Source organism: Photinus pyralis, unplaced genomic scaffold (genome assembly GCF_008802855.1).
Source record: "Photinus pyralis isolate 1611_PpyrPB1 unplaced genomic scaffold, Ppyr1.3 Ppyr1.4_unclustered_Scaffold312, whole genome shotgun sequence".
Lineage (NCBI taxonomy): Eukaryota > Metazoa > Arthropoda > Insecta > Coleoptera > Lampyridae > Photinus > Photinus pyralis.
This window is the reverse complement of record NW_022171333.1, coordinates 2455-16567: the sequence shown is the minus strand read 5'-3', so window position 1 is coordinate 16567 and position 14113 is coordinate 2455. Positions and strand designations below refer to the sequence as shown.

The 14113-nt window shown below is 38.0% G+C and overlaps 1 protein-coding gene across 1 annotated transcript; it reads right to left on the bottom strand.

Annotated features, from left to right (window-relative positions):
• Window positions 1-7307: 7307 nt before the first annotated feature.
• LOC116181986 lies at window positions 7308-13738 on the bottom strand. Its single transcript, XM_031502446.1, has 2 exons — window positions 13076-13738; window positions 7308-13012 (listed from the first exon to the last, which is right to left on the bottom strand). The coding sequence occupies exon 2, from the start codon at window positions 12839-12841 to the stop codon at window positions 9038-9040; it is 3804 nt and encodes a 1267-aa protein (XP_031358306.1). The 5' UTR covers window positions 12842-13012; window positions 13076-13738; the 3' UTR covers window positions 7308-9037.
• Window positions 13739-14113: the final 375 nt, after the last annotated feature.

Genomic DNA, 14113 nt, shown 5'->3' with positions numbered 1-14113 from the left:
GCAGCCACTTTCTCTGTCCGTCCGTCTGTCTGGGGCCTTAACTACTCCTACAGTTTTCAAGATATTTATAGTAGATAGGCTATGAGAGTTCTGGCCCACTTTTGGTCAAAATCCCATGTTATTTCCCATAAGAAATTCTAAGGTCCATTTCGGTCATTTTTGTATCACTTCTGTCATGTGCGCATGCGCGTCCCGGGCTCGCCGGCAGGGATGTCGTTGGTCGCAGGGGCCGGAGTGTGGTATTTCGGAGAGTCGTTGGTCCGGGCAGCCGGGGTGTGGGAGTTGTGTGGGAACTTTTACCGCCTCAGCTTAATCGACTTATTTCGACAGCCGTGGTGTTGGTATAGGCTCTCGGGGTGAGGGACTGTTTTTCCGTCCAATTAGTTTCGCTCCTTTTTTTTCGGCAGCCCGGGTCAAGGTTATTTTGGGAGGCATCAGTTCGGATCGAGGTTCGAACCTACTTCCCTGCGCACTTACTGCTGTATCAGAGGTCGGATAACCAACTGCGCTACCAGAACTATTACTTATCGACTGATATAGATGAGCCGTGTCTTTCCGTTTGCCTCATATTTTTGACAGTTATGCTTCTCATAAGCGTTGCGGTAAATTTGTAGGCGCGGGGATTCGAACCATCGATCTTTACATTAGAATCATCCATCTGAACCACTCGGCTACCGCGCCTTAATCATATCTACGTTAAAACAATCATAGGTAGGTAATTACTTGTGCTATTTATAGAATAAAAGGAAGCATTGTAGAAAAAATCGTTCCCCGATTCTCTAATTATTAAAACGAGAATTAGTCGACGTGTTGTTTAGATTTCCTATAATTATATGACATTGCATCATCCAGCTGTAATACTAGGTAACTTGTACTATCCAAGTCGTACGTGTATGGATGTTCTTCATATTCATTTTGCGATTATGGATAAAAATAAATGTTATATGGAATAGACTTCCTGGGATGGAATGTGTAAAAATGATCGGTCAGCTATTATACAATCGTCCTCTCCCTTACTACTTCATTGTTGAAAGCATTGTAAATTTAATTACGAAGAATAATTTCAAATTCCAATACATAAATAGAACAAATGCAATTCTCGTATCATAGTACGCATTCAAAAATTATACTGGGGCGTATTAGAATTCTTTTTGGGGAGCTTCATGGTAATACAAGCGGTATTTGGCAGCTACGGGAATGAAAAAAAAACGACTGAAGAAAAACTGCGCTACATTGGTAATCTTTCCCGCGATTTTACGTATAGTAACACTTTTGTCAAATTCTTTTTACCACCGCGCACATCAAAAGTTCGTCGGGGAACATTCCAATATAGGAAATGCACCGCGATTTTTTCGTGTCCATGTTTCTGAAGATACCTTCTGCATTAGCGCGCACGCAAGGTTCTTTTTTACTGTGAGTTCGAAATTTCGGGCGGCTATGAGGTATCCAAATACGAGTAAATGCATATCCTTTTTGCGGCAAAGCAATTTATTACATCCCCCAATCTCATAATGAAGCCGCCATGCCTACTTGAACGATTCAGTATTGCATTATTATGTTCACACACTAAAAAGTGTAATTGGTCCATATTTAAAATACGCGTTGCACTCATGGCAAATGCTTACCCCACCCCAACGAGCACCCTGTCGTGTTGGACTGGAGAATGGAGATGAAAGTAAATTAATTTCAAGTTCAAAATATAAACCTATAAACAAATGCAATTCTCGGTAATAAGTATCTCTGCTCGTCCCCGTCGTCCTTTACTGCTCTTGCACAGTACGCATTCAGCACAAACTATACTCGCGCGCACTTATCAGCTTTTGTATTACAATTCATTAGGTATGTAGATAATTATGCAAACCGGCCGTAATTTTTAGCGCATTTTTGAAAAAAATACGCTATTATATTCGTCATTGCTGGCAGGCCGGCTGTCCGCGTTAGATCTCCACAACTACAATAGCTAGAGACTTCAAATTTTCACTAAAAGCTTTCTGCTATAGTGTAGATGTGCAGGCACTAGTCTATTTTGAGTTAGATTACTTGTGAGATCCATAATTGAAGAAAATAATTTCGATATGGGTTTCGGAGGTGCTATAATTTTACCGTTAGATAGCGCTACCAGTATAAAAACTTATTATTTACTTTGTGATTTGTTTTACAAAATGAAGACGTACCGTCAATTGAAATTAAATAAAATTAAGTATTTAACGCAGCTCGTGAGATCGATAATTTTAAACTTCGCTAATAAAATACTGACCTGCCACCTGCATTACCAAAAATGCGCTTTAATCATGCATATGCTGATTTACAACTTGTTTTACACTACATTTCTCGTGTAAATTTTCCGTATAGCAAAAGTAAATTTCTTTTACCGCCGCGCACATCAAAAGGTCATTTAATTCGTCGGCGAACATTCCAATATGGGAAATGCACCCCGATTTTCTCATGTGTCTATTTTTGTGAAGGTACCGATTGTGGCTAGAAAAAAAACTGCATTCGAGTGAAAAGTTCATTTTTATTGCGTGTTCGAAGTTTCGAGCGGCTACGAAGTCCACTGGCGAAACGGCGTACCAAATACGATTAAATTATCGGAGAAGTGCATATCTCCCAATCTCATAATGAAATCTATATTATCTACTAAATTTTCTGCGCCGTCATGCAAATGCATGAATGACTCTTTGCATTATTATAAAGACGTCTTGCAAGCGTAGGTATTTGTCCCATTGAAAATGATTACCCCAACACGAATTAAAGCGCCTGTCGTGTTCGTGTTGGAGAATTCACTAATGAGCATTCCTATGGGTTTTACCAATGTTTCCAATAATTAAAAATTTTGAAGGCTCCCCAAAAGGACGGAACGTTGAGTATTCAAAGGACAGCTTCCTGACCCCGAGTGGGATGAATTCTCACTCCACCTTTGTCTTTATTTTTGGATATAGCCATTTTTCCTTGTTTGTGGTTCGTTGTTCTTTGTGGTGTGAAGCACCTATTCAATTCCAAAATAGCCGAATTTTCATATTTCTTTCAAAATTTGTAGTGATGTGGGGTAAGAACTCCCTACGTGTGATGATACTGTTTGGTCAAGTTTTTCAAATATGGATTCTAAATGTTACAATTATTTTTGAGAATTTACAAAAAAGTGAGCATTCACCCGATGCGAGGAGTATTGAAAATTACCTGGGGCCAGGAAGCAGGGCCCACTGGTAAAGGAATGGTAATAATTGAATTACTAGCATGAAACCAACTTTTTCAATGGACAAGAGAGTCCATATATGGGGCTGCGAAGCAGTCGTTCAGGGGGGAGCTTAGTGAAGACCTAGCTTAAACAGCTCAGTGGTCCTTTTGCGGTACACGCATTTGGTAAATACACCGCCGGCGCTTGTTTCAATCTAATCGCTGTCCAATAGCTTTGTGAATTAGTTTCAATTACCACAGATTTTCGGAATCACCTATATATAGGGGTACAAAGCAGAGGCGGAAGCCATTTGGTGATATATCTTCGAGAAGAGCAGACCTCTAACAATGTCTAAAGCGTGTAACTGGGGAAGGTCCTGCAATTGTAGTGACTGTCGACCCACGCTAAAAGAAAAATGTGAAATTTGCTATGAAAGAAACGGATGTCTGGTTGGGAGTACATTAAGGAAAGACAGAAAGGGGATACAATACGACGACTTTAAAACGTGTCGTCAACAATGTTATCATGAAAATTATGGTGAGAGAAAAGAACAGACCTTTAATATGATGTTGCACATGCTCGAGGATTCGATTAAGAAAACTCCTAAAACGACTGAACATGTCTACATTACGAAGCGAAAGGAAATTAAAGAGGTGTTGTGCAGATTATTTAGAGAAGAACTGTGTGAGAGCGATAGCGATCGAAGCAGAATGCCGCAAATCCTCGATAAACTTAAAGTGAAGATATTTTGGGGAAATACGATCGGGGAAAAATTTGAATATGAAAGTGATGAAATTGAATACAACCATACGGCTCATTGGTTCGAATGCAATATTTTACCTGAGATAATAAAGAAAATGGAGGAATCGATTCATGTTACAGCAATGCAAATTTCGGCTACATGTAAGTTACCTAAAGTTACGTATGAAACGGAGGCGCAAGCTCGCCGTCGAGAATGGTGTAGAAGACATTTGTAGTGAGGAAGATGTGTCTTGTCAGAAGACGTACCGGCCATGGAAAAAACGATGAGCATACCTATTGTAAAAATTCTCCAATTCTGCTTGGGATGGACCCTGATTCGGAAGCATGGTCTTCGAGCTTAATTATTAGACATAAGATAATGAAGTTTGATGTCATGTTTACACTACACAAAATAAATATTAAATCGTTGTCATCACATGCATAATTTATGAGAACCTATTTATGATATCCGGAAATTCAATTATCGAATGTCAACCCTCGGACGCTCTAAGCAACAACCGGAGCAAAATGACACTGGCAACAAAAAGAAACACCCTTTGTTCTACGCAAGCAATATGTCTATCAAACGTTGTTCAAGCTCCAAGCTCTGTTGCGATTTCGGGGACGTCCTCCAGGAAGATCTTTCCTAAAGTTGAACGGTGCTGGATAAGGGTAATCTTTACAGCGTTCTTGCTAAAGGGGTTTAATTGACGTCCTGGGATACGAAATCGAACGCGAATGGATGTGCAAATGCTTTATAAGAAGTGGATGACTCACAACGCCTGTAGACTACGAGAAACTACAATAACTTCTTTTATTATTATTTATTATTATCCCTCTCTTGTTCTGGGCCCTCAACAGGCTTGCGCTCAATTACAGAGTGCATAATGCTTTTTAGTCTCTGCAGAAGGTCTTAAGTTGTTATACTACTCCGGTATTTACCGTACGAACTAGGAAAACTGCAGGAAAACCTATTTCAGAGTAACCGGAAGAATGCTCGAAACTGATGAAATTCCAATCTCTCTCACAGATGAAAAATTCTTACCTCTGCCCAGGTTCGAACACCTGACCTCCGGCTTTATAGTCCAACGCTCTTCCATTGAAGTCGGTTGTTCGATGTATAGATTTTGCCTTTGCCTTACAGACCTCATCTTTTATATTCTGCCCAGATCGGAACAGTAGATCAAGAGCCCTTTTGGTAGATTTATATCTATCTACCTATTATAATGGTCCCAGTATATAGGTTTATGACTTCCAAGAAACATTCTAACTTTCATATTTATGAACCGATTTCAACCACACTTTAAGGGTTGGTGTAACTCTCGATCAAGTTCGTGAATCAGCCAATTCCGCCATATTGGAACAAAATCTACCCACACCTGATCGGTCGAGCCCAAAGGGATTTTTTCTTATCACAGTGGTATTGTGATCTTCATGGGGAATTTTAGCATAGAGAATCGCCCAAAAAAATCGGACCAAATGTTCAAGGTTTCGGTGACGCTCACATGAACCACCTTCTTTAGACTAGACTCATTCCTCTAATGATATGTATTGATTGTCGATTTCGAGGAAAGGTCCAATGTATAAACTGGTAAATAGGTACCTACTACAGATAAACAGATAACAGATAAACAGATGAACAGATGAACAGATAAACAGATAAACAGATGAACAGAACAGATGAACAGATAAACAGATGAACAGATAAACAGATGAACAGATAAACAGATGAACAGATAAACAGATGAACAGATAAACAGATGAACAGATAAACAGATGAACAGATAAACAGATGAACAGATAAACAGATGAACAGATAAACAGATGAAGAGATTTAAAAAAGCTGTTCATTTGAAGGCTGTTTCCGAACACCGTTTTTAATCTGCTTATCTGTTGACTCGTTTACTATGGTTTATTTGTCTTCCCGCTAAATCGATAATCAAAAGCAGCTTGATTGCGGGATTAAGCAATCCTTTATTTAATTTATCTTTCGAACGCAAAACACCCTGCAGTTTATGTGGAAAATATGTAGCATTCGAATCGATGGAAGTGGCTTGGTTAATACTCGACTTCCAGTTGAGCTATATACATATGCCCGGATATCAGTATTCTGAATAAAAACTTGGAAAATATATTTATTTGGAGTAGGTCGAATGGACTTAATTTGAACCCTAAGAAAACGGTGGCCATATGTGTTGGAGTATGAAATATTCGAGAGGTAGGTATATTCATTGCGAATAAACGTAGAGAAATTACTTTAGATGGTCGTCTAATACAGCTAGACAACAGTACTAAGAATCGTCGCTTATACAAAAAATTTAAACTTCGAAATTACGAACTGCCTATGGGAAACTGAAAGCGTTATACGAATTTAGGGATTTGTTGAACGGACCATTAAAATATTCTGACAAATTCTTTGATTCAAAGTCAATTGGACTACACTACAGTCTACTTGTATACTTTCCCTACCTGACTGCAAGAATTAAAAACAGAAATGACGTTCTTCAGAATGCATAGTTTCAGATTTTCATTCTATGTACCAAGGGGACATCACGTTAATAAATATAAGATTCTTGTACGTCGAGAAATTGATCGAGTATTAAATTTTGTCCATAAGTCATTATTGTATAAACTATCATTATACCTTTTCAATTTATTAACTTTTATAACGTCAAAAATGGGACTCGGGAACCATTTGTTATCCATCCCTGCCGTTAGGTACGAGAAGCTTAAGGTCCGCTTTTGAGATATAAATATTATAATTGTATTATTTTCTTAATAAATTATTATTATTATTAGGGACCTAGCACTAAATTAGATAAAAGGCTAAAGCTAAAGATTAATGGAAAGCTCGTCTTAGTGTTTAAAATCTGCTACATTGCCATCGGAAAACCTGGATCCCCAATTTGTAGAGGACCATACAATGAGTCCAGTTGAGGCTTGTTCGATTACTAGAACATGTGGTATCAACTGAAGAAAAATAGATGGATATTAGAAGCCAATCATCGCTGTATAGGTCACGAGAATGTAAACTATCAACACCGAGCAAACTGGCTGATATACAGAAAATGATAAACAGGATATACACCGGTACAATTCGCTCACCAATGAAGGGAAGGCCGAATTTATACGAAAAACCTTCATGCAAATTCGGTATGCACGACTGATGAAGGGTAAGCAGATTTTATACGAAAAACCTCGAGAATTCTGAAAAAATTCCGTTGTTATTCTGTAAGAAGTTCCAGTTGTCATGGTAAAGGCATAGGCAGCGGTTGAGAATGTTCGTCTTATAGATACACCTCTTTCCACGGCCACCCAGGAGGCAATAAATTCACATTAAAATAATGTAATTTTATTGGAGGTGTTTATTGGCCTCGTTATAGGGTTCCCCATTAGAAATTTCTTATATATAGAGTATATAAAAAACAACTAATAGGCCTACCATAATTTTTGAATGTCAAATGATTACAATTTAAAAAGTAAAAAAATACATAAGATGCAGACACAAACAGTAACCGAATTCCGCACTGGCATATAGCTTGATTCTTCCTCCTACCAATTCTCCACCCAGCGACACTCACTCTTGCCGTTAGAGATGGACTCTCCCAACATTACGTGATTCGTTTTTTGTGTGTGCAAAAATATTGCGCCGGTGAACGAGAGCTGGGTTCACTCCGGAAAATGAAACAAAAATCCGTCTGTGGAAACATCATCGCTAAAGGGGTTGTACGAATTCCTGTCTACCGGAGCGCTATGAGACGTTGAAGAATCTTCAGACCGCAATACAAAACATGAAGGCAGCGCAGCGCTAGTCCACACGTACAACATACACACACCCTTCTTACAGTTCTAGTGTCTCTTCCTCGACTTGACCAAACACCGAAGAGGAACATGCGACGGTAGATACAAAAAGATGGATCGCTCGGATCGGTGATTATGATGAAATAGTGTAAAGTTTCCAAAAATACCAATAAACATAATTTTTCATTGTGAAAATAATTGGGAACCTTATTTTACGTAGGTACCAGCTCCCGGTAGAAGAAGAACATTCGCGAGAGTGAAATCGCAAATTATTCCTTAGGGAAATGAAAAACTCCTTGATGTTTATATATCATTTATTAACACAACTCAAGAAGGTATATTATTTATATTTAAATTAAACGTATAATATTCTTGATCAGAGGCAGAAGTGGTTTCTGATGTGTAATTGCAGAGAGTTCAACTATCTCTTTGATTAATCCATATAACTTTCCACAACAGTTGCAGATTTCCATCCGCATGCCCGACTCGATTCGTTTTTTTTGTGCAAAAAAGATTGCGCCGGTGGACGAGAGCTAAGTTCCCTACACGACTCCGGAAACAAAAATCCGCCAATGGAAACATCATCACCAAAGCCGTCTGCGTGAGTTTTCTTTTTAGGACCGGGGTTGTGTGAATTCCTGCCTACCGGAGCGCTGTGAGACGTTGGAGAACCTTCACACCGGAATACAAAACAAGAAGGCAGCGCAACGCTAGTCCACACGTATCTGACGAAACATCGAGGAATAACATGCGGGGTAGATTCAAAAAGATGGATTGATCGGAACGGTGATTATGATGAAAAAAAAAGGAAATAGTGTACAATTTTTAAAAACGTCCCTATTATTCCGTAGAGAAATGAAAACTCCTTGGTGTTTATATATCATTTATTAACATAACTCAAAAAGGTACATTGTTTACATATAAATCAGACGTAATGTTATCACATTTGATCAGAAGCAGAAGTGGTTTCTGATGTATAATTGCAGAGAGTACAACTATCTCCTTGATTAATCCGATTCAAGATAACTTTCCGCAACATCCACGATCCTCACATGCCCATTGGGGCTCATCTGAGTGCTTCTAAACGTCCAGAAAACGCAATATTGGCATATCGAAAATTTATCACGATTACAATACTTTCCTTTATACATACTTTGTATGTAGAGGGAAAGTAACAATGGAGGCCTAACAGGTTTCTTTGTTAAGAATTAATCTATTGTAGGTCTGGTTAAGTAAAAAAAAGTGTGGGTTGGTAAATTAATAGATTGATATAGAAAAACTAATTCAAAAATACATTAGGAGGGATACCAAATCTGCACATTAATCAACATCCATCGGGTTATCGGCAACATCTTGAGGTTTATCAATAGCATAATGGCCCCACGGAAGAGTGTTAAATGAGCCGGGAATTAGATACCTCTTATCGTCTTCGGGACTTAGAGCAATTTTCGACTGTGTTATAGAATACACTTGATGTTTATCTGTCCGAATCAAATTTTGAGATGCTGTTTTGCGCTTAAATGTCTCCAGACATTCCACATAATCATCAAAAGAAATTTTAGTCTCGACTACACTTTTCTTTACTCCCTTTGCCTTTTTTATCAAACCATAATTTTTAATAATCGTAGCAATTTCATCCTCCTCATACTCTTCCGCTTCTAATTTCTGACGCAATTTTATTAAATCATCCTTGGTGGTTAATACTTTGGTCGTGTACAGTTTAGATCGCAATCCTACATAATCAGTCATTACTTTCCCATTATTTTCATCCTTCATCATACCCAAGACTTTCTTATTTACAAGAGGTATGTCATATGGGTTGTTAGGGTTAAAATCGCTGGTATCGTAATATTTAAAACAATCGCTTTTAATAACCATATACGGGTCTTGCTCTCGAATTTCATAAATTAAACTATCGGTATCAGTATAAACGGCAGTACAGTTACCTCCAAATCTATCCATCATGTAGTCGTAGTGAAAGCTGTATATGGTCGTCTTAGCTAAATCAAGAATGGCTTGACCTACGTATATAGGTTTATTTAAATATACTTCAAGCTTATTCATTTCTACCGCCACCAAGTTCTCATTAAATATAACGCAAGATTTAAATTCTGGTTTTGAGATATATGATTCTGCACCATAACGACCCTCCCATTTGGATAATAATTTAACGTCAAGTCGTTTTCTAACATTTTCCATGGTCTTCCCAAAGACTGCGTTGTTCATCAACTTAAACAAGTTCTTCTCAAATTCATTCTTGGCATTTCTTCTTAGGTTCGTATTCAAGTCAATGTAGGACTTTAGCCAAGGGGACTGTTTAAATTTTAGTACTCTATGTACTTTAGTGAGAACTAAGCCGTGAGCTAATGCTTGTTTCAAGGCGCGATAGTGGATGACGTATTTTTCTTTATGATTTAGGGTTGCCATGAGTTTTGAAGTTTCTTTAGCTCTAGATGGTGGTTTCATGGTTTTCGGGTTGATATGTAATGCACAGAATGGTAAATCTTGATGTAAGTCATGCAACTGCTTTGGATACTCCAAATCAACTTCTAGAATGTAGCCTTCATTTGCATCATCCGGGATCATAGTAACATCGATGTTGGCATCTACCCATTGAAACCCCCCATAAGGAAGATATTGACTCATACTCCATCCATATTGGTTATTAATATCATTGTACATCAAATATACATCAGGTTTCGCTGAATCATACTTGGGCATGTATTTATTATTTGCGTGGACTCTTCTCTTAGAGCAGACTTGACTCAAACCTCCTCGAATACCTCGCTCAATAAAAAGAAACATATCTTGGTCGGTAAGGAGTTCCAACTCTTGCCGCGTGTGTTTCAACATGGCATCCCAAGTAAAGCCTGGCAGTGTAAAGTAGTGGGCTGGATCTAAATCATAAGTACTAATACAGCTTGATCTAAATAGTTCAAATACATCCGCAAGGAGGAGAATATCGGTCTTCATATATAACTCAACGTATTGACCTAAATTGTTGCAGTTAAATTTGCTCCACACCTCTTGAGCTCTACGATACATCCTACGGGGACAAGGCTTATCTTCCAATTTATTGTAAAACGCATCTTGAGGAGGGAGGCAAGGCTCATCGAAACGGGTAAATGAGTCTAAATAATCATACGGCATAATACCCTTTTTAGTTAAAAGATTAAATTGATCTTCAGGTAGAGCAAAGAATTGTGACTTGAGATTGGGAAATTCTGTTAGAGCTGATGATAATTTATCTAAGGATGATGCCATAAACCGGAAGCTATCTATAAATCTAAAGTTGATGCGTGACTCGTTGATATGTTTGGTAAAAGAGATATATTTTTCTTTGGTTATAGGAAGCAAGTCGATTTTACCACCCATTCTAGTGGCAATATCCGTTATAAGAAAGTGAGCGTCATATCCACTCAAGTTGTGGAATACTACCGGAATTGTATGAGTGTCCTGATAGTTGACGTTACAAATTTCACATGCAGCTCCGCGGAAGTTGTTCTCTGGAATGAGGTGATTGTGATCTCGAACCTTCTTCTGCCCTGCTGTAAATGGCTGTTCGCAAATGTGGCAGTGAGTTGCTGTTTGGAATTCGATTTCTTGTTGTGGAGTCATTTGCATCTTATAGGGGCAAAGAAACACAGTAGAGACATCTTCCGCGAGTTGATTCATCTCGTCAGCAAACCACCGCATACAATCTTCACCACGGTAACTATTGTAGAATGAAAGAGATTCGTCATATGAGCACTTGAAGTAGTATCCCACAGCTGCCGGAATATGTTGCTGGTATGCGGTCTTTTTCGCGCTAGGTTTCAGGACACTCTCGAGATCTGCATATACTACGAAGGGGGCTTTTATTTTATTTTTAAAATTTTTAAACTTCAACGTCTTTTTTTCTTCCGTAGGCATCTTGATTGCGGTATCATTCTTCTGCATACAATCTCCAGTATGCTTAATTAATTTGTCTTCAGAATGAAAATAGTGTAAACATCTATCACAAACATATTTTTGTCCATTCCTTTTGCCTAACTTTTTAGATACTAGCCGTGAAAGATTTTTGATCCAAACATAATGGAATTTAGTGGGTTGTTCATAGCAGTCTTGCACTAAAAGCAGGTTCACATGTTTATCCATCTTTTCCTTAGTTAGGTATGTAGGCAGGGTACTAAACTGATCCTTTTTCTCTTTCTTCAAAATGTACACATTAATGGAGATATTGTTCTGTTTTTCAAAATTCGAAATTTGTCTCATGGTCATCGGAAACTGGATCCCTTTTAGCTTAAGCACAGACGAGTAGTGAGGGTATTTAGATATTCTTTGAGGATGTTTATCAGCAGGATATAATGCTGAAACCACCGCCCACGCAAAGCACGCATGATCCTCGTTCTTGACGTTAACACAGGCCTTTTTTGTTTGAATTTGCGGAGGTAACTCAACATATGAAGACCCAAGTTGAGGTGTAAATTTGTTAAAATTAACCCCTAAATTAACGACGGCTCGAAGTGCCCAACCGCTGTTACATTCCTGAAACTCCGATAACTTCTTCATTAGGGGTTTACTAACCTTTTCCTCAAACCACTCTTCTATGTCAGTACCCCTATATATTGCCGCATTTGATGTTGTGAAGTACTTATATTCGTTGAGAGTCTTTTCCCCTTGAGTAATCACAAATTCCCCGCAAAAAATCGCATTTACTTTCACAGCCTCGTCTTTTTTCAAGGCGTTGAAAACCTGTCGTTTGAAGATTACCTTACAGTCCACTAAGAAGCGGCTGGGGTCTTTATGTTTGAGATTAGTAATAACACCAGTCCGTATTCTATTACTAAAAGCTGAAATGGAGTCATCCCAATGAACGCGATGCTTTGCGGTTTCTTTGTTCAATGCTATACCCTGGCCCCTCTTTTGTTCTAATTTAAAATGCTTACGCATCGATTTAATATTACGTAAACAAGCCTCATGATGTTGTTTTTCACCTATAGGTAAAGCTCCACGCAAAGAATTCCGAATCCTACGTGTCGCTTTATCACACTCTCTTATCCCTTCCCTAACTGATTTATCGCTGTAATTAGTTCTTAACACACCTAAAATACCTGCAATGTGTTTCACTAAATCTGCAAACATCTTACACGTCTAATGAATTTTAACAATAAACTAAAAAAACCTACTGCTAATAAAAATAAAACTCACCAACACGACTAATAAACAAAAACGTCTAAACACAACGAATACTAGAGCAGGAATGGAAAAAATCTGAATAATGCACCTTTTATAGCGAGCTGAAGTTACGTGTACCTGTACGTGTAATCAATTTTAATAATAAATTAAAAAACTATTAATAATAAAAATAAAACTCACCAACACGACTAATAAACACAACACGTCTAAACACAACGAATACTAGAGCAGGAATGGAAAAAATCTGAATAATTCCTCTTTTATAACGCGCTTCGAATTACGTGCACGTCAAATAATAATAAATTTAAAAGAATAACTACTACTGCTAATAATAATAAAACTCACCAACAGATAGGTAACTAATAAACACACAAACGCAACGACTAATTGCAAGCAATACTCGAATAGAAATGGGAAAAAATTTGAATAATCACCCTTTTATAAGGCGCTGAAAATGCAATTTCTAATGAGAGTGTGTATATTTCTGCGAAATGATGATCGCTCTCCTCGGCTCTCGTTTCAGAAAAGAACAAAGTCGATTCATCACTATTTTTTACACCCGTGCGGCGTGCTTCCGAACTCAGGCCATTTTAAAATTTGAAACACATTATTGTACTTATTTGTTTATAATTATTTACTTTCATCTCCAATCCAACAAGAACACGACAGGCGCTTTGAATAATAGTGTTGAGGTAAGCATTTTCAATTAGACGTTTGCTATACGTAAAATTACACGGGAAATTTAGTGTAATAGATACATTTTTTCGTGAATTTGCAGTTTGATTAATGAGGGCGAAGCCCGAGTTAATCAAGCATATTAATGAAAAAAGACACTTTCAACACGTGTTGTACACGAAATTTTTTTGCGTAGTGATCTTTAATTACACATAATTGAATAATATAATTGACATTCGCGATTTACTGTCACTCAAAATTTGAGCTATTGTTCAAAGACAGGACGGTGGACAGGACTAAACGCCATGGAAAAGAATGGTAAAAATCGTGAAAAAAAGTACCGCTTTCCATACGATTTATTGACAAAAAAGTTCGGTAATTTGTTAACTATGCAAAAAAAATTACGGAATTATCTGCATAACTAACGAGTTGTAATACAAAAGCTGATAAGTGCGCGCGAGTATAGTTTGTGCTGAATGCGTACTGTGCAAGAGCAGTAAAGGACGACGGGGACGAGCAGAGATACTTATTACCGAGAATTGC